The 20,942-nt window shown below is 47.3% G+C and overlaps 1 protein-coding gene across 4 annotated transcripts; it reads right to left on the bottom strand.

The window, feature by feature from the left end:
- Positions 1–546: 546 nt before the first annotated feature.
- On the bottom strand, positions 547–20,885 carry CTC1 (CST telomere replication complex component 1). Of its 4 annotated transcripts, none has more exons than XM_006062904.4 (23): positions 20,773–20,885; positions 17,492–17,655; positions 13,367–13,604; positions 13,008–13,216; positions 10,822–10,966; positions 8,441–8,731; positions 8,209–8,337; positions 7,455–7,687; positions 7,158–7,335; positions 6,862–7,062; positions 6,222–6,348; positions 5,489–5,603; positions 5,028–5,352; positions 4,860–4,949; positions 4,439–4,629; positions 3,510–3,571; positions 3,240–3,414; positions 2,849–2,926; positions 1,967–2,111; positions 1,811–1,875; positions 1,406–1,571; positions 1,184–1,310; positions 547–1,029 (listed from the first exon to the last, which is right to left on the bottom strand). In XM_006062904.4, exons 1-23 carry the CDS (start codon positions 20,803–20,805, stop codon positions 890–892), a joined length of 3,627 nt encoding a protein of 1,208 aa, XP_006062966.2. In that variant the 5' UTR covers positions 20,806–20,885; the 3' UTR covers positions 547–889. The 4 variants fall into 4 exon arrangements, with proteins under 4 accessions (XP_006062966.2, XP_006062967.2, XP_044795259.2 ...); XM_006062905.4 differs by having other exon boundaries at positions 13,014–13,216; XM_044939324.2 differs by lacking the exon at positions 10,822–10,966 and having other exon boundaries at positions 8,441–8,735.
- Positions 20,886–20,942: the final 57 nt, after the last annotated feature.

The raw sequence follows: 20,942 nt of genomic DNA, 5'->3' as shown, positions 1-20,942 counted from the left end.
GCGCACGAAGGACAGTGCTCTGCAAAGCGTTTGGAGGCGTGGCTAGGCTCTACCTCTCTATGTAGCAAGCAGCTCCCAGGCAAGAAATGGCTGAACACCAAATGCATGAGCATCTTCAAATAACTACTCCTGCAACCCCTAATTCTGTAGGTTCTTCCTGCCGGTCTCGAGGTGTTAATCAAGAATCTGCCTTAGGTCTGGCCCAAAGGTAACCCACAAGACTGACCCCCTGTCGGAGTTCCCACATCACGGGGTTCCTCACATGCCCCGCCTAACAATCGGTGCTTCCCTCTCGCCATAATCACCTTGTACTCAGCAATAACTCTAGACCTGACTACTTCTTCGGGCCCAGCTTCGCTAACCGAGGCCATCAGGGAAATGTCTAACCTGCACTCTTCTCCCTAATTGACTCCCTGCACAGCCTGACTTCACTGGACCAGAAGAAGTTCTTCTCCAAACCTGTTTTGGCACTGATGGCAAACAAGGCCAAAATGATGGTAAACGATGGGTGGGTTGCCAGGTCATGAGGCCTGAGACCCACCTGAGTGAAAGCGAGAAACATCCCAAGAGCTTTATTGTAGAGCAAGGAACCTATCAGGAGCAAACCCATGAGGGGTAAGTCCCTGCCACAAAGACAGAACCCAGGTGCTCAGGACCACCTGTGAGTACAGGTGCCTTGACACCTACTAGAGAGGAAAGGCAACAGCACTATGATTTCCACAATTTCCTCAAGGCAGGCTGGCATTAGAATACGGAGCAATAACAGCAGGGTAGCATTTTGTGAATCCAAGGATCTGGGGTCCTGGTTCAGTTTCAGAGAAGGTAAGGGCCATGACCAGGGAAAGAAGTTGAAGCCCAGCCTCAAGATCTCCAGCCACTGCAGTTTCGGTTAGCAGGAGGAAACTAAGGCCCCCAGGGCATTGGGGTGCTCAGGCTCCTGGATAGAGAGGCATGACAGTCGGATCTTGGGGTTCACTCGAGTCAGGAAAGGGGACTCCCCACACTGGAATCGCTGTAGCCGAGGAGCTTCTGAGATGGAGAGAGAGAAAAACACAGGTCCTGTGTATGTGATTTTCAGTCCCCACCCTCCATTCTCCTCCCAGCTTCAGAAATTCCCTGTCAATCCCCCCTCCCTCTTCCTCTTGGGACCCATCAATCTACACCCCTGCCCTTTGACCCTCACCTAATGGGATGATCTTGGAGGGTTTTCTCTCCAGCTCAAAAGAAAGCACCATAGGGCGGAGGACAGAGAAACTGGTACAGAGGGTCCAGAGGAAGAGGGTCAAGGGCTCATCCACCTCAGCTGAGGACTAGAAAGGGAAAGAGGTTTCATCAGGACTCAAGCTTCTAACCAAGCTCCCAGGGAAATGGCTATCTGAGCCCCCACCTCCCAGCCACATCTCACCTCAAGTTGGGCTCCAGGCCCCGTAAATTGCAAGGCCACTTTCCCCGGCCCTCGGACAATCTCGAGGAGGGAGGTCCACTCACTGGGACACAGCCCTAGAACTGCTGCCACTTGATGATTTCTACAGGTCACCACAGCTTCTGCAGTCCCATCCTCCACCAGGAGCCTGGGAGCGGGGGAGCAGGGGCGGTTAGGAAATAGAAACTCGGACAGCAAAACCCAGGGGGCCAGTCACCCAGACCCAACAGGAATCTCTTTACACCTTGTTAGCTCACTATATCCTCATCCATTCATTCTAAAATATTTATTAAGCAATTCCCACCATTCAGGAATTGTGCTAACATCAGGACAGCAGACAGTCATGGAAATGGTGCAATGGGTGCCCACTTTGTGCTCTGCTCTCACCTGATGCTGGCCTGGCTTACAGATGTCTGAGTGGGGCAAGCGGGGCTCTGACGAGGACACCTTCCCTGGGATGAAGAAAGTGGTTGGCAAAATCCCCTCGCCACATCACAGCCCTCTTGGCACCCTGCACCCAGCTTAGCCTGTCCCCGCTCTTACCTGTGGGCAGATGCTGGTACAGTGAGCACACACCCAGAGGAGATGAAGGCTGAAGACAGAAACGACATGGCAAGAAGCAGTGGCCCGAAATGGGGCCTTGTCACCTTGCAGAAGTTCAGTCAGGTAGATGTGGGGCAGGGGGGCACTAAAGAGAGAAGGGGGGTTCAAGAAACAGCCAACAGAGTTCTAAAAGCAGAGTTTGTCTGGAAGGACTCAGCAGACGTGAGGACAGGGACAGCAGTGGCTTCTGTGCTCTCCTGGAAGCCCCAGGGCCTCTCCTTTCTTTTTTTATTTTTTAAATTCTCTAAGTATGAAAACACATTTACAGGAGATATGGCAAATACAGAGCAAAGGTACAAATAGGTCCACTATATACTACAATTTTTTTAAGTAGATAAATTAAGTTTTTTTTGGTTGGAGTTCAATATCAAAATCTAAAAAATTAACAGAATGGACAGAAAAGTAGAAGGACATAGTAGACTTGAAATACTCTATGAACCAATTCAACATAATTAAGATTTATATAATTTTCACACAATAGCAGGATACAAATGCAAGTTCCCCAGGGCCCCCATTTATTTTGATTCTTGATCTCTGATTGTCATCGATTATTTCTCAGGCTTGAAAAACCAAGATATTAGCTAAGAAACATGTTTGTATTTTGGATTGAAAACCCTTTAAAATCCCAGAACTCTAAATCTTCCTGGGTAGAACGATATGTATGGACATTTTTCATTTGAAGCAGAGGAAATCCTTCTGACTACACACATTGTACTAGGAGGGGAGAAGCCTGGAGTTATGGGAAAAATTCCAGAGCCTGGAACAGCTGTGGGGTTCAGATGTGAGGCTGTGAGGTTTGGAGATGGGCTTTGGGCCACTGACCTGACCGTAGTATCCGGGGGGAAATGCAGGACCTGCACACAGGTTGACGACCGGAAGCAACAATAAACGTTGTGGGACCTGCAGGTGCAGGAGGGAGAGAGAGGAGGAGGAGAAAGAAGTCAGTCTGAGGTAGGGGCTGGGACGGTGTCACAGGCCGAGCCACTCCCCCTGAGGGACGTGCCCTGACCCTGGCAATATCAGCAGAGGGCAGACAAAGGGAAGGGCTAGTCTGGAACATACTGCAGGGGCAAAGGGCATACACGGCAGAGAAACACAGCAGACCTAACAGCAAAGAGAAGCTGTCATTGCCACACAGGTAGGGGCAAGCATTCAAGAGAAGCGCATCAGGAGGGAGGGGAGGCCAGGCCAGGCCATCGACACAGGTCTTCACCTGGAAACCCTTTTCTCCAGCTGGTGAAAGTGGACTCGGGCTCCGGGAAGAAGTCCCAGTGGGGGCGGCAAGTGTGGGTCTTCAATATACACATCCAAGTGAGGGGGGAATTTGTAGTCGGCAGTCTCCAGAGCTACGGTGAGCTTCACACACCGTCTCACAGTCCCAGAGCTCCCTACAGTAGGAATGGGGAGGGGTTAGTGGTCCCTCTCAGGATCACTAGGTTCCACCACTCTATTTCTTACCCTTTACCCAAACAGGTGTTATTACCAGGCTTCATCCAGAGATGTGACACAATCTCAGCTGAAAAAGACACCAAGGAATCTGCGAAACTGGAGGGTCAGAGAAATAGAGTGAGAATGGAGTCAGATCCCAGGACAGAAAGGAGTTACAGTAGCTGCTAAAACTTTACCTATGAGGTCCTGGAAAGCCTTGAAGTGTCTCAAACCAAATACTAAAAGTAACAGGGCTTATGGGAAAAACAGGGTTGTAGCAGATCACTACACACACACAAACCCAAAACCCAATCCAGCTTTGTACACAGAGGCCTCACCAAAAAATACCCCAGCAAAGGTGAATCTCCACTTGCATTTACCCTAGAATCTCAGTCAGCCCATCATTCTCAGCTTTATACACTGGGGCCCAAGCCCCCTCCTTCAAATCATAGGTCCTTGAAAACTTGCACTTCTAGGGAAGTTTTGTAAAAGTTACACATATAATCCAATATGGTGTTTGTTTGTTTGTTTACACAGGGGGAAGTATCTCTGCAGTGTCTTCAACTGCACTGCAGCTGCCCCCAAAAAAGCTTACATGAGGAAAGTAAAGCTGTTCCTGAAGCTATAAGCCAGTCAATTCTTGCACTAAAGGAAGGTCCTTCTCTAGAGATTTTTAGCTTTTGTCCTTGCTTTTTTTGTTTGTTTCTTATATTTCCTTTTACTGCTAAGCTTTGTTCTCAATTGTGAGAAAGCCTGCTCATGATAATGTCAGAGACATGCTGAACGGGGGCGGGGGTAGGGGGGGCAGCACTGGTGATCAGGTATGAAACACAGCTTCTATCTTACACCGCCATCCCTCCATTCATTCTCTTTCACATTCATGAAACACACACTGTAGCAGGAGACAGACAATTCATCCGACACAACCACGGCAGAGGAAGAGAGAGCAGCCAAGCGAGCTGGAGAAACTGGTGGGACATTTACTTGCCACTGAGCAGGTCAGTCAGTGAGGATTCAGGCAGTGTCGGGCGGATACCCAGCACCTCCGGGATGTCCTGAGAGCTTGCAAGTTCCACAGTCCATTCATCCTGGACAGTGAGGCAGGATGCACAGCCAGCCAGCTCCAGAGGATGCTGCGACACGCAGGATGAACCACCCTCCTCGAACATCAATGTCTGCCAGGAAATGGGGACATGACCATCTCCTAGTGTGTCCTGGTCTGGAGAGAGGTTCCTCACAAACTATGACCCAATTCTGTTTCCTCTCTGGGGCCTGACAAAGGAAGTGGTCTAGACACAGGCAGGCCTTCTATTTGATCTACATCCACCTTTCTTCCAGGAGACTTAGAACTTCCTTTCCAGACCGCAAGCCAAAATACAAGGGTGTGGTGAATTGGGGCACTCACGGGAGGGCCAGAAGCCACGAGCCGGTACACGTGCCCTGGGTGCAAGAACTCAAACCAGCGGACTGAGGAGCCGAGGAACAGAAGGAGGACCTGACGGGGAGAGCAGAGTCCCTCAGACGAGAGCAGGGGCTCAGGAGGGCAGATCAGAGGTCCAAGACCCCAGTTTACCTTCTGATCTGAGTTTTCATCTTCCTTGGGTTCAGGTGGGCCCCATCCAGTTCCCTCCTTCCTCTGGGTGCCCCCAAGCCAGCTCCCTAATACATGGAAACTGAGGGTAGGCTGGGGCATCTCTGAACTGGCACTTGGGGGCACAGAGAAGTTCCTCTTTATCAGTGCCTCCTTGTGGGACAGCAAGAACAGCCGGCTCTGTTCTATGTGGGGACCCTCTGGAGGGGAAGGCTCTGTCCGAGGTGTGGAGGAGGTGGCTGAGTGAAGGACGGGTCTGGGCACAGACAAGATCAGAGCATCGGCCAGAAGAAACTGGACATAGACTCTGTTGGGAGAGACAAGGAAGAGGTTTCTTAGCGATGCAGGCATTGTGCCCCAGTGTTCCACCCCTGCATGGAGACTTCCCCTTCCACTTCCCTGGTGATGGGACCCAGAGGACAGCCACCACCCTAAGGACCTACCTGGCCTGCTTCTTCTGGATGAAGTCTGTGGTGCTCAGCTCCTTCCAGGAAGGGAAGCTGCTTCTGACATTCCTTTCTATGACCAACTGGAATCTGTCTGTCCTCACCAGGCAACCTGAGAGGAAGACAGTTTTCTATTTTGGCAAGAGGAGAAGACTGTGGGCTGGGCAGAGAAGCAGCCCACCCCACAGGTCTCATGCTCAATCCAGGCAGGAGCTGCATGCCTAACACAACGTGAAGGCCCAGGCCTGACCCCCATCTTGGAGGAGTGGTACCTCCAAGGGAGAAACTGTTTCATCAGAGCAGCCAATCCCACCCCTGGCCCCCTAGGTTGAGAGGCCTGATTCTTTCTCATAAATCCCTAAAACACCTGTTCTGAGGTCTGAGAAGCTTTTCTCTCCAGGGTTTCCCTGGCCACAAGCCTCAATAACTCCAAGACCATTCCTCTTCCAAACTAGGGATATGAGAAATGGATGCTGTCATCCTGGTGTGTCTGTGAGGAGTTACAGAGGGAGAAATGAATGTTGGGAATTGTGATTCCGGCCGGGAACCCCTGGTTCCTTTACACCACCTGCCCATACCAGCCTCCTAAACCACTCCCCAGACTTGTTGATCAAAATAAGCCACTTGAGCATGTCTACTGAATCCTGGCAGAAGCTCTCTCCTACACTCCCCAGTTCAGAGACCCTCTTTCCCACTCCCATCATCTTCTCTCCACCACTGAACTCCAAACCTATGAGCCTGGGGTCAGTGAGGGGCTGCAAGGGCTGGGCCAGGAGTAGGCAGGACAGGGAACCGCTCTGGTCCCGAAGTTGCAGACACCCTTTACGAGATGAAGGCACCAGGATCCCAAGTAGTACCTGCAAGGAAATGAAGGCCTACGCATCAAGTTTCACTAAACAAATACACAAAGCATCTACCATGTGCCAGGCATAGTGTTAACTGTTAGAGCTATAAAATGAACCACAAAGACATGATCTCAGAGCTTCAAGAATTTATCCTGAAGTGGGGCAGAAAGACTGGGGAAAATGCACTTGCATTCACACATTTAGCAGCCAGAGGGAAAGTTTACAGATCGAGGTTAGAGCCAGGAAACCATGGGGGACAAGACACAACAGGGGGTTTGGGTTTGACTTTATACACTCTGGGAGAAACAAGAGAAGGATTTAAATTACGAGTTTTGTAAACCACGTTACATTTTACCCCACCCATTTCTAGTCATTGAAGGGGAGTGGATTAGAGGGGTCCAGGAAGAGATGGTGCGGTCTAGTAAGAAGGCTAATGCCATCAAAATGACAAGAAAGGACTATGGCACAAGTAGTGAAAGTGGCAAACAGAGGAAGTCTCCAGACCTCTGCTGGAGCCATACTCACCGGGGCAGGGCGGAATGCAGAAGGCAGCAGACACTGCCAGGACCAGGCCAGGCGCTGATTGAGTTGCCAACTGGGCAAGTGAGAAGCCTCTGGGAGGGGCAGAAGGGTCTTAGGGTCAAAGGAGGCCCAGGCCCTGTGCTTCGCTTCCTCTTTCAGGAAGGCCAAAGTAGGGAAAAAGCAGGGAGTCTGCAGCTGGGTGTACTGTCCAAGAGATAAGACATCAGGTTATGTGTCCCCTGTGCCCAGGTGTCCCCCAGGGTGTTAGATCTGCCACCCATACCCCAACATTTTCAGACCTTCTGGAGTGGACAGTGATGTGGCTCTTCAAGGATTTCGCTGTGTGTGTTCCGACCAGGGCAGCCAGGTGGAATAAGAACCTCCAAGATCGGGGCCAGGATCTGTAGTCCCAGGCTGGGGTCCCCAGGTGACGAATACTTCAGGAACTGGTGGTATCTCAGCACGTGAGGACACAGCCTTGGCCACGCAGAGAAGTGGAGTCACTTCCCCCAGAGACTCTTTCAGAATATGGCTTCCCTGAGACAAAGTGGCCCACCCCTCACCACCTCCCCAGCCCCAATCCGCGTCCTCCTCACTTGCAGGCCAGATCCTCCAGGGCCTTGGTGGCCCACAGGTAGATGGGGAGTCCTAACTGATGCTCCCATACCAGCTGCTCATACAGGGAGGCCTGGGGGACTTGGTGGGAAAACTGAGTCTCAGGCACCTGATGAGAGAAGCCGCGAAGCAGAACGGCACCACGAAGGCAGGGAGCTAATATGGGTCTTCTCGTCCCCCCGCCCACTGACTGCAGGAGGTGAACATCCAGGAGCTGCGGAGGCAGAAGAGGTGAAAAAGCAACTCAATGGTCCCAGACAGAGGTAAATGCAGTTTGCCACTGCCTGGCTCATAGGAAACACACAATTTCTCTTTTACAGATTACTTCCCTCCAGTTCTGTCTTGCTTTCCATCATGACCCACTCCCCTGTGGTAAATAAGCCTTCACCTCCCAGAAGCCACACTCAGCCTTTCTGTGGGCCAGAGGGCTCACTGGGCTGCCTGAGGTCATCCTGGCCCCACACCTGTGCTTCAGCTCCAATATCTCCTCCTCCAGTGAGAAGGTCCTTCTAGAAAGGAGATGCTCTGGATCCACCTGCTCCTTCCAGGGCCCCAATCTCCACTCCTGATCTGAGCTCTCGTCCAAATCATTATTTACAAAAGCACCTCGCACTCCAACACATTTAATTATTTTTATAATTTTGTTGTAGGGGTGTCGACCTGCTCAAAAAAAAAGACCAACCCATAAAGGTAAGAGAGTCTCTCTTTGTCACCAGCCCTGACCCCCTCACATACCTCCAGACGGACTCCTGGTCGCACCACCCTCCTGAGGCCACGGAACTGCTGGTAGGCGAGGCAGAGCTCCAGCTTCCTGTCCAGCTCATAGAGGCCCGCAGGCTGATTCAGTGTGTCAGTGACCATTCCCTGCAAAGAAGCCGAAGGGCCAGGTGATCCCCAGGCCCTTCCTCTTTGAAGACCCCACAATTCCTGCCCCCTCCAGGCTCAGGAACCTCTCCCTCATGCGCACCGTGTAGGATAAGAGTATGGAGTCCCGGACGAGACAGTCTGGACCCGGATGCTTCTTGTCCTGGGGGCTGCTGGGCCGGGGCAGTGATTGGGGGTCGGCCTCCAAGGGGACTCCGGCCAGCTCCAGTTCCAGCTCTTGTACACATTCTGGTTTCAGCGGCAACAGCTGGGAGGAGGTGCTGGTCATCCACACCCGGTAACGGTGACCAGGGAGCTTGGACACTCGCAGTTCTGTCAGCACATAGGCTCTACCAGGACAGAGGGCTCGGTGCCACACCAGCTGGGCAGGGACCTGGCTTATGCAGAAGCAGGTGACACTGTATGTGAGAGGCTTCCCATGTCCTGTCCCTCTGCAGGAGCTCCTTCCCATCACCATGTCACCTCAAGGACTGGCTGCTCGAGAGCCTTTCCTTTCCTCTTTTTTTTTTCCTTTTCCTTACTTCTTTATCTTTCCTGTTTGCCAATTAAATCTTAAGCCTCAGAACTCTCAGAAACTCTCCCCTCTCATAGGAGATGGCAAACATTTCCTAATCCCTCCCCCAAGGCACATACCATCTGTACAGCTTCCTCCAAAATATATAAATATTTCGTGCAGACAATTCTGCCCCTGCATTTCCCCTATCCCACCCCGCCATACAGACCAGCCATGCAAACAATTTTCACTTATTTAATCAATATGAACACGTATGTATGTATCCAGTATGGGGACAGACAGATGTTAAGGGAAATAACATAGACTGTTCTCTCTTCTCTAACATATATCAAACCACTGGGAAACATAAATGATCAAGTGGCAAAAACAACACACTTTTGTAAGGTTTCAGAGAAAGAAAAGAGGTCAGGATGGGCTGGGATGATCAAGAAGGCCAAGTGACAGAAGCTGAACTTGCCAGGGTCCTGAAGGCCATCTCTGGTTTGCTGAAGTGGAGACGAGAGAGGAAGGTGTTTCAAGAAAGAAAAAATAATACAGAAATGTTCAGAACTCAGAATGAGCAAGGCAAGGAAAACACTAGCCAGGACAGAGGAGGAATGTTCTTGGGGGTGGCGGGAGACAAAACGGAAGAGCCAAGATGAAGAAAAAAATCCAGAAATAACATGCTGAAGACTTTTAATCAATCGGAAAGGGAGAATCATCCAAGTAGGAAATAAATAAACCCCAGAAGGTATCATATGGAATGTACAAGGGGCTAACAACGGGTTATTGAAGAAATTTAAGCAAAAATTACATAGAGAAGACCATTAATAAATATAACCATCTTTTAGGGCATGTTCCTCCCAGAGCACAAATGCCATTCTCAGGGGCTTCGAAACACAACTGATGACTCAGGAAACCTGAACTTCACAGTCCCAGGTGCTCAGCTTCACAGACCCTCATTTCTACTTGAAAACACCAACCAGGCCTCAACGTCACCACTCATAGCTAAGACCTCACGAGTTTACTGCTTATACAAAACCAGTAGTTTATGATGGTTTGACTGAACACAGGAATTTACATACACACACTGCTGCTGCTGCTGCTAAGTTGCTTCAGTCGTGTCCAACTCTGTGCGACCCCATAGACGGCAGCCCACCAGGTTCCCCCGTCCCTGGGATTCTCCAGGCAAGAACACTGGAGTGGGTTGCCATTTCCTTCTCCAATGCATGAAAGTGAAAAGGGAAAATGAAGTTGCTCAGTCGTGTCCGACTCTTAGCGACCCCATGGACTGCAGCCTACCAGGCTCCTCCATCCATGGGATTTTCCAGGCAAGAGTACTGGAGTGGGGTGCCGTCACCTTCTCCAACATACCCACACTACTATGCATAAAACAGGTAACTAATGAGAACCTACTGTACAGCTCAGGGAACTCTACTCAATGCTCTGTGGTGACCTAAATGAGAAGGAACTTCAAAAAAGAGGTGACCTATGTATATATATAGCTGATTCACACTGACGTACAGTAGAGACTGTATTTACAATATTTACAATATTGTAAAATTATACTCAATAAAAAAATAAATCATATCAGTTGATGTAAAAAGACTCAACAGTAAGCACCAAGTTTTTTTTTTAAAGAACATGTTATTCCATGTTTTAATGGTGTTCAGATAAATACTTTTCTTTGTCACTCTTCTGGGGGAAAACAGGTGATTCTGGCAGTTTTTCAAAATGGGATACACGATACAGAAGCTGTTTCCTTGAATGAGCGGGGAAGTCTTCTCCCCATCTTCTATACGCAGGGAAGGTACCACATGCACTCTTCCCTCAACTGCACTGTTCTAGAAGCAAGTCTCTGAAGCTGTCCTCCTTTCCCACATGGTTTCTCCTATGATGCTATCTTACCTGTTAGGAGCCTGTACAGCCCACTCGCACCTCCACACTCCTCAACTGACCCTAAACCTCACCTGCACAATGACAGACACCTGGCTGCCAGCTGGGGAGGATCCACCAAGAAACAGGACAAAGTAAGCTTTCTTCTGACTTTTCACCAGAGCACTGAATCGAATTAGATTCCCAGCAAGGTTTGGCTGCACATTTCTGTGCTTACTTCTAAAAAAGGTAGAGAGAAGAGCAGTCATTTTTTATCTCTTCCTCTTTTTTTCCCCCCTTACAAATGCCTTCCTTTCCACTACAATCTCAGTTCACTTCAGTTCAGTTGCTCAGTCACGTCTGACTCTTTGTGACCCCATGGACTGCAGCATGCCAGGCCTCCCTGTCTATCACCAACTCTGGGAGTTTACTCAAACTCACGTCCATTGAGTCGGTGATGCCATCCAACCATCTCATCCTCTGCCGTCCCCTTCTCCTCCTGCCTTCGATCTTTCCCAGCATCAGAGTCTTTTCAAATGAGTCAGCTCTTCACATCAGGTGGCCAAAGTACTGGAGTTTCAGCTTCAACATCAGTCCTTCCAATGAATATTCAGGACTGATTTCCTTTAGAATGGACTGGTTGGATTGCCTTGCAGTCCAAGGGACTCTCAAGAGTCTTCTCCAATACCACAGTTCAAAAGCATCAATTCTTTGGTGTTCAGCTTTCTTTATAGTCCAACTCTCACATCCATACATGACCACAGGAAAAACCATAGCCTTGACTACGTGGACCTTTGTTGACAAAGTAATGTCTCTGCTTTTTAATATGCTGTCTAGCTTGATCATAACTTTCCTTCCAAGGAGTAAGCATCTTTTTATTCCATGGCTGCAGTCACCATCTGCAGTGATTTTGGAGCCCCCAAAAATAAAGTCTGCCACTGTTTCCACTGTTTCCCTATCTATTTGCCACAAAGTGATGGGACCAGGTGCCATGATCTTTGTTTTCTGAATGTTGAGCTTTAAGCCAACTTTTGCACTCTCCACTTTCACTTTCATCAAGAAGCTCTTTAGTTCTATTTTTTTTTTTTTTTTAGCTCTTTAGTTCTTCACTTTCTGGCATAAGGGTGGTATCATGTGCATATATGAGGTTATTGATATTTCTCCTGGCAATCTTGATTCCAGCTTGTGCTTTTCCCAGCCCAGCGTTTCTCATGATGTACTCTGCATATAAGTTAAATAAGCAGGGTGACAATATACAGCCTTGATGTACTCCTTTTCCTTTTGGAACCAGTCTGTTGTTCCATGTCCAGTTCTAACTGTTGCTTCCTGACCTGCATACAGATTTCTCAAGAGGCAGGTCAGGTGGTCTGGTATTCCCATCTTTTTCAGAATTTTCCACAGTTTATTGTGATCCACACAGTCAAAGGCTTTGGCATAGTCAAGAAAGCAGAAATAGATGTTTTTCTGGATCTCTCTTGCTTTTTCGATGATTCAGCGGATGTTTGCAATTTGATCTCTGGTTCCTCTGCCTTTTCTAAAACCAGCTTGAACAACTGGAAGTTCACGGTTCATGTATTGCTGAAGCCTGGCTTGGAGAATTTTGAGCATTACTTTACTAGCATGTGAGATGAGTGCAAATGTGCGGTAGTTTGAGCATTCTTTGGCATTGCCTTTCTTAGGGATTGGAATGAAAACTGACCTTTTCCAGTCCTGTGGCCACTGCTGAATTTTCCAAATTTGCTGCCATATTGAGTGCAGCACTTTCACAGCATCATCTTTTAGGATTTGAAATAGCTCAACTGGAATTCCATCACTTCTATGAACTTTGTTTGTAGTGATGTTTCCTAAGGCCCACTTGACTTCACATTCCAGGATATCTGGCTCTAGGTGAGTGATCACACCATCATGATTATCTGGGTTGTGAAGACCTTTTTGGAACAGTTCTTCTGTATATTCTTAATATCTTCTGCTTCTGTTAGGTCCATACCATTTCTGTCCTTTACTGAGTCCATCTTTGCATGAAATGTTCCCTTGGTATCTCTAATTTTCTTGAAGAGAAATAGGGATGTAAAATTTCCATAGCCCAAAGCCATTATTCTAAAAGCTTCTTTCAAACTCTACCTGCCCTTAGATAAGGCTTTTCTTGAAGAATCCTCCATTGTTTCCCTGATTTGGAACATTCCATCTATATCACTTTCTATGCCTTTCTTTCCCTCCTTCCACTGATCCACTGTCCTCCCAGTTTTACAATGCTCCCTCCTCCCTTGGATGGAAGAATTACCTGTACCTGAGCAGGCGGGAAGCCATTTCTGGGTAGACAACAGGGATGGGGGTGAGAGGGCCAGGACTGATGGTCAAAGGAAATACTGGCACGGGGGTATCCCAGAGCTCCACGTGCCCCTCTCCTGGAGACTTCATCGGAGAAGGGAGGTAACTCCAGTTGGGGAACAGAAAGAGATGGCCCAACCAAGAAAGGTCCAGATCTATGAGCTAGAAAAGACCAAAGGCAAGGATTAATCAGGATCCTGGCACCCAATGCATCCTGCTCCATCTTTGTACCCTCAGAGACTTAACTGTCTTGCTCCCTAGATGCCATTCTTATTAGGATCTGAGGCATTTGACCACCCCCTTCCTACTCACCTCACAATCCAGGGCACCAGTGTTGTCTCTTATATAGAGGCTTCCATTCCTGCACTCTTGTTCCAAGTTCCCTGATAGGTCGGTAAGTGTCCCTAAAAGTAACAGTCGTTCCCGGGGCAGAGGAACCCCACGTGGTCCAGCCTCTTGGGCCCAAGCCTGATACACAGTACTGCTCCAGGACAAGTGGCTGCAGCATGGGAGACGCTGGTGGGTCCTGAGGTCCTTTACTGAGACAAAGCTGCAGAGTGAAGAGAACAGAGGTTCTGTATAGCTACATCCAAGCCTACGAATTATCCTCACCCTCCACAAATCCCCCAAGATCCTAAGGAAAGATCAATGGGGAACATGGACTAAGACAGTTTGTTTGATTGATTAAAGGGAAAAAATTTGGGAGTGAGGGCCTAAGAAAATGAGGAGGAAGTCTGGGTCCAAAGACTGGGTGGTACTTAGGGAAGGCGAGAAGAAAGTCTGCTGAATGAGATTCTGAACAAGATAGTGTCACAGACAGAATCTAGAGAAATGGAGTGGGAATGTAAAAGCAGCCTGAGGGGATGAGCACGTGGGGAGAATGCTTTAGAGACCACACAAACTGCTCCCTTGACAGCATCTCAGCTCTCAGCCTCCACAGAGAACTCCAGTGGAGACACTAAGACATCTGCCTAATGGCTCAACATCATTGGCCCCAATCAGGTTCCTTTCCTAATCTAGAATATCACAGCACTGGAGACTGGCTGGGAGGTTGAGGCTGAGGGGGAAGTTGGTATCACGAGTTCCCAGCTTTCAAGAGATGTTTGAGACCAGCCATTCTCAAGCAAAGTGCTGCAATACTGCTGAGTCAGTATCCACTGTGAGGTATCTCACAGAGAATGTAATACAATTTATCAAAGTAGTGACAGTCACACTTTTGTAATACCATTATTCCACTCACTTACATTCCCATGGTTTTTTTCCCCCAGTGGAAGAGAAAAAGGATAAGGTTACAAAACATAACGATTTGATCTCCTTGTTGTGCTCAAGAACATAATCCCCATGTGAGTCCTAAAGATTAGAAATGCTATTTTAGATGGCCCACTCCCCTTCTGCATTGGCCTCATTCTTTCCCAGTGACTTCAGAGCAAATAAAAGGCAAACCAGACACTAATATGCAGTGTGCCCCTGCTGTGCACATATTATACTGGGTCCATTCATGCTTAATATTGCATTGAATCTTCACCAAAAACCCCTGGAAACACCACCAATGAAGAAATTCAGAGGTTCAGATACACAGTAGTGTAGGTGGCAAAGCCAGGCATGTCTCACTCAGAAGTATTTCTATCTTTCCCTACTTCTATAAAAGCCTAAGAAAAAGCGGCTAGAGAGAACTGTTCCTTCACCCAAAGCACCTGCAGGACAAAAAACAGTAAGGACAGGGTCACTCTTCATAGATTCTTCAGGGTCCTGTCCTCCAACTTTCAAGGAAAGTTGAAAGTTGAAAGTCCCATGTATGCCATGGGATCTGACATATAGCATGCATTCAATGAAGGGAAATGGAAAAATGCAAAATTTTCCTGTCAAATAATAAATTGAGAAATTTGTATGCAGGTCAGGAAGCAACAGTTAGAACTGGACATGGAACAACAGACTGGTTCCAAATAGGAAAAGGAGTACGTCAAGGCTGTATATTGTCACCCTGCTTATTTAACTTCTATGCAGAGTACATCATGAGAAACGCTGGACTGGAAGAAGCACAAGCTGGAATCAAGTTTGCCAGGAGAAATATCAATAACCTCAGATATGCAGATGACACCACCCTTATGGCAGAAAGTGAAGAGGAACTAAAAAGCCTCTTGATGAAAGTGAAAGTGGAGAGTGAAAAAGTTGGCTTAAAGCTCAACATTCAGAAAACGAAGATCATGGCATCTGGTCCCATCACTTCATGGGAAATAGATGGGGAAACAGTGGAAACAGTGGCAGACTTTATTTTTGGGGGCTCCAAAATCACTGCAGATGGTGACTGCAGCCATGAAATTAAAAGATGCTTACTCCTTGGAAGGAAAGTTATGACCAACCTAGATAGCATACTGAAAAGCAGAGACATTACTTTGCCAACATAGGTTCGTCTAGTCAAGGCTATGGTTTTTCCTGTGGTCATGTATGGATGTGAGAGTTGGACTGTGAAGAAGGCTGAGCGCTGAAGAATTGATGCTTTTCAATTGTGGTGTTGGAGAAGACTCTTGAGAGTCCCTTGGACTGCAAGGAGATCCAACCAGTCCATTCTGAAGGAGATTAGCCCTGGGATTTCTTTGGAAGGAATGATGCTAAAGCTGAAACTCCAGTACTTTGGCCACCTCATGCGAAGAGTTGACTCATTGGAAAAGACTCTGATCCTGGGAGGGATTTGGGGCAGGAGGAGAAGGGGACGACAGAGGATGAGATGGCTGGATGACATCACTGACTCAATGGACATGAGTTTGGGTGAACTCTGGGAGTTGGTGATGGACAGGGAGGCCTGGCGTGCTGCGATTCATGGGGTCACAAAGAGTTGGACACGACTGAGCGACTGAACTGAACTTAACTGACCCATCAAATAATTTTTACTTTATCCTCACCCACCATCTTCTACATATTGTGCTATCTACTCTACATTTATCTTGAAGAATAACAAGAAACTTAAAAAGGTTGCAAGTTTCCTAAAAATTGCTGATTTACCACTTTTCAATGATTCTTTTTGATTTTCAATTATTGGGAAACAACAAATTAAACTAACCTAAACAGATTTCTACCTTTTTTAAAAAAGAAAAAACAGTGATATGTATATTCACTTGCTGCTGCTGCTAAGTCACTTCAGTTGTGTCTGATTCTGTGGGACCCCATAGACAGCAGCCCACCAGGCTCCCCCGTCCCTGGGATTCTCCAGGCAAGAACACTGGAGTGGGTTGCCTTTTCCTTCCCCAATGCATGAAAGTGAAAAGTGAAAGCAAAGTCGCTCAGTCATGTCTGACTCTTTGCGACCCCATGGACTGCAGCCTACCAGGCTCCTCCGTCCACGGGATTTTCCAGGCAAGAGTACTGGAGTGGGGTGCCATTGCCTTCTCCAATATTCACTTGACAGAATAGCATACAGCAGTTAAAAATATGACCTAGAGCTATCAATGTGAATAAATCTCAGAAGGTTAAGCACAAAAAGCAAACTGCAAAGGATTCATAAGGTACTGGACCATTTACACAAAGTCTGAAGTCATGTAAAACCACTATATATTGCTTAGGGATAGATTCATGTATAGAAAAAAATATAAAGATATTCACAAGAATTCTCCCATATTCCAGATAGTGGTTACTTTTATGAAGAGATAAACAGGTTTCTTTTTGGAGGACTTTTCAGAGCCTTTAACATGTTAATGAGCCTCATGACTCTCCTAGAGAAGATTATCACATCCAGTGTCTCTCAAGCATGTTTGGCATGGAACCCTTTTCCTGTGGTACTTTATTAACATTGCCTAGAACAGTTTTGGAAATGGTACGTGCTTGCGAAGGTGCTTTGGTCATGTTTGACTCTTTGGGACCCTATGGGCTGTAGCCCACCAGGCTCCTCTGTCTGCCCAGGCAAGAATACTAGAGTGGATTGCCATGCCCTCCTCCAGGGGATCTTCCCAACCCAGGGATTGAACCCACATCTCCTGCAGCTCCTGCAGTGCAGGCGGATTCTTTACTGCTGAGCCAGCAGGGAAGCCCTTAGGAAATGGTAAAGTTTTTAAAAATAAAATAAAATAACTCGGCTTCAGACCTCAAACTCAGGTCTCCCAAAATACAATGATCTGCACTTGCTGAAGTCACTGTCTATATCTTAGTTTCCTAGCACAAACAAATGAAATAGTATCAGCCTCTCTCCCCACTTTGAGGGTTCTTTTCCTATATTTTTTATCTTCTCAACCCCTTTTCCTTGTCTCTAAACACAACCTGAGCCAAATAAGGAGATCAACAGTTAAAAGGAAAGCTTGATGGAGAAGGAGAAGGATTGGCAAAAGGAGGTTTTATTTACACCACCTTTTTCTCACCTCAGCAAGTTTCCCCTCACTCATCTCAAAAGATAAGTCCTTTGTTTTCAATCCCAAATTTAACTTTCCTGTGAACCCCACCTCTTCTTACCTGTAGCTGAGGGGCAGTGTTAAACCCTGGCTCGTTCCCTGGGACAACCAGGTAGTCTTCACACAGTCAATGACCAACTGAGTCAACTGGACATCAGGCTCCTTGCCAGGTGGACACAGGGTCTCTTGGATGAAAGCCTGGGCGACCTCAAGCCAGGCTTGCTCCTAAGGAAAGTAAAGCTAATTAAAACACCTTCCTGACTATCCTGCCCACCAGGGAAATTTAGGAAAGAATAAAGGAATAGATTACAAAAAAAAAGTTAAGAGGGAATGTAAATGAATATGTAATGTAAAGGAGTTTAGAGTTTGAAGAAACCTCAGAAGTCTTAGTTTCAGACAGACAATCAGATTAGACAACTGGCCATTCAGCTTTGGCCTTGCCTCTTTAACAAAACCGTACCAATCCTTAAAGCACTCAATTAGAATAAATATTCCTTGTGAAGTCTTCTCTGAGCATCTCCGAGAGAATCCTGCTCCCTTCCTTGGGGCTCCCACAGTACCTTGCATACGCCTCTATTAAGAGCAGTGATCAGCAATGGTAGCCCATCTTATATGGGGTCTGATTCTAGTTTTTTTTTTTTTTTCCCCTTTGGCCATGCTGACTGGCTTGTAAGATACCAGTTCCCCAACCAGGGATTGAATCCAGACCCTGTGCAGTGAAAGCACCGAGTCCTAGCCACTGGACCACCAGAAAATTCCCAGGGGTCTGATTCTAAAGCCAGGAAGTGGAACAAAACTGGTCAAAAGTCACCCTCAGAATCTGCTTGCCAAACAGGAGACACAACTTCAATCCCTGGTCTGGGAAGATTCCACATGCCTCAGGGCAACTAAGCCTTCCAGCTGCAACTACAGAAGCCCTTGCACCACCTAGAGCCTGAGCTCCACAAGAGAAGCCACCGCAATGAGAAGCCCATGCAGCACAATGAATAGCACCCACTCGACACAACTAAAGAAAGCCCTGGTGCAGCAAGGAAGACCCAGAGCAGCCAAAAACAAATGAATAAATTAAAAAAAATAAAGTAAAAGTTTTGTTGCTATGTTAACTTTAAATAAAGTCACCTTCAAAAAAAATCCTTTAAATTGCTCATCAACTATAGTACATAGTACTGTATAGTAACATGTATATGGAAATGTGCTTAATAGACGTTACATAAGAGAACATAGTATAATGTTTAATCATTCCCCCCTCTTTTTTTCTAATTCTTTTATTAATCCCCCCTCATTTTTTAGTGCAATGTATACATTTGAGGTCCTATAAACCGATTATATGTAAGATACCATTCCCCTGGAATTGTTTCCTGTTCTAGTAATCTAGTAGATGTTAACCTTGTAGCTAAGGGGTTTCCTAAGAAGGACAGGAACCATCTTTGTGTATGTGCCAGATTTTGTTGCCTCTGTATATAGATAACTCTCTGGGAGGGGACCACTCTGGCATACTCTCAGTGCTAAGCAGGTTTATTTAAAAATTCCGACAGATTCAACAATACTTAGGTTTAGGACCTTTATCCTTCTTGATCCCCAGAGATAATCTTCAACCATTACAGCTTTATCCCTGTCCCTCCAATGCTCTTCTATGGTCAGTCCTCCACATTCAGTTAACCTTTGTGTGCTGTTCAGTTGCATCGGACTCTTTGTGACCCCATGGACTGTAGCTCACCAGGCTCCTCCGTCCATGGGATTTCCCAGCAAGAATACTGGAGTAGGTTGCCACTTCCTAATTCAGGGGGTCTTCCTGACCCAGGGATCGAACCCATGTCTCCTGTATAGGCAGGCAGATTCTTTACCATTGCGCCAAATGGGAAGTCCCCAATTAGCCTTTAGCAGCTTGAAAAACCAGGATTCAAGTTCTAGATGACTTCAGGGTCCTTGTGAACAGTGCTATCACTGACCTCACCTTCACCCCACCTCAGTCACTCTTGTTCATGGTCAGGGTTCTCAAAACTGGACCAGGTCATCACTCAGAACTGCCCACCAACATAATAACAGCCCAGACTCCCACATTTTTTGTCTTCTTCTCTTGGTCTTCTCTTTTAGCTCTATTGGCACATAGAATACTACTGTTTCTCAAAGTGGTACTGCTGCCTCAGAATCACCAAAATTTTGCTTAAAACGCAGTTGATTTTTAGGTGGTTCCATCTATTGAATCAGAATCCAGGAGTGGGTGGGGTGGGGTGAGGAGGTTGGCAACAGTGTATATTGAATTTGGGTCTCCTGTAGGGAAAGGAAGAAGTGAAAGAGGACATCCATATTTCAAGGTAGAACCATTGGGTTGAGGATATTTGCAAAGCCAGTGAACATCGTAAGAGATGTGGACTTTGTGGAAAAGTTCAGTGTTGGTATGTAGGCTGGCCAGGTGGAGAATCTGGTAGGCAGATGGATATAACTGGGCTCAGGAGAGAGATCTCAGCTAAAGTATAGATTTAGGAAAACCAGGACCCATCACTGGCTATTAAAGCCATCCAGTCAGTGGATGAGGTCGAGAAAGTATTAACCTGGGAAGTTTACTTAATTTAGATTCTATCTCCTCAATAACTTTTTAATGTCTTCACGTTTGGAACCTCAACATTGCTGCGGGGTCGGGGGTCACCACCACCTCTTACTACATATAAACCACAGTCTTTTAACTGATACTCGCTAGTCCACTCTCTACATTCCTACCTAAGGAAACAAAAATGAAACTCAACCGATCACTCTTTCGCTGAAAACGCTTCAATAACTCCCAGTTATCCTCAGGTTGAAGTCGCTGCCTACCAAGACTTACAAGACTGTCAGCTCTGACCCTTCCACCACCACCCAATTGAACTTCTTGAGTTTTTCCAAGACATTGCTCTATTTCTAGCCTTTGAAGAGATTTTTGCTTGCTCCTTGAAACCTCTTTTATCTCCTTTGTTTTTTAAACCCTGCTAACTCTTATACGCACTTCGGGTATTAGAAGCTTTTCCGGATTATCGGTTACCCATTTTCTCTATAGTTATGTCAGGGGTCTCCCCCAGGAACTCACAGGCCCACAGGTAGCCGTTAGTGTGATCCTGGCTTCCCATTGGGCTTGAAACCTAAACATTGGACAGAGAAGTGTTTAATGCTCACAGACGGCGCCGCAAGCATAATGGAATAAATACGCAGAACCAGTGAAAGGGGCGGAAGAAATAGCGTCACAGTCCCTTTCCCCCGGGAGAGGCCAGCGACGTCAGGGAGGCAAAGAGGCAAGGAGGAGTTTACAGGGGGAAAAAAGAAAATCTGGAACAACAAAAAAAGAGACGAGGGACAGAGAACAGCACTCACAGAGCCAGGAGCCCCAGGCCGGCAGCCCGCCATGACGCACCCGCGACTGCCCCCTGCGAAGCGCGCGGAGACTTGAAGGAGGGCTGCTTCGTGACGTCATCAGCGGGCGCGCCCCTGGCTCCACCTCCGACTCCTCCCCATTCAGCCTCAGTACCGCTCTGCTCTGACTC

The sequence above is a fragment of the Bubalus bubalis genome, chromosome 3 (assembly GCF_019923935.1).
Source record: "Bubalus bubalis isolate 160015118507 breed Murrah chromosome 3, NDDB_SH_1, whole genome shotgun sequence".
NCBI classification, from domain to species: Eukaryota; Metazoa; Chordata; class Mammalia; order Artiodactyla; family Bovidae; genus Bubalus; species Bubalus bubalis.
This window is presented reverse-complemented; position numbering and strand designations above follow the sequence as displayed.

Bases quoted from the DNA above. Each gene is read 5' to 3' on its own strand.
- CTC1 (XM_006062904.4), bottom strand. From the start codon at position 20,805: ATGGCGGGCTGCCGGCCTGGGGCTCCTGGCTCT. The intron at 6,349-6,861 runs GTGAGTATGGCT...ATTTCCTTGCAG, and splicing joins CTGCATTCCGCCCTGCCCCG to GTACTACTTGGGATCCTGGT. The intron at 1,572-1,810 runs GTGAGAGCAGAG...CCCCGCTCCCAG, and splicing joins GTAAGCCAGGCCAGCATCAG to GCTCCTGGTGGAGGATGGGA.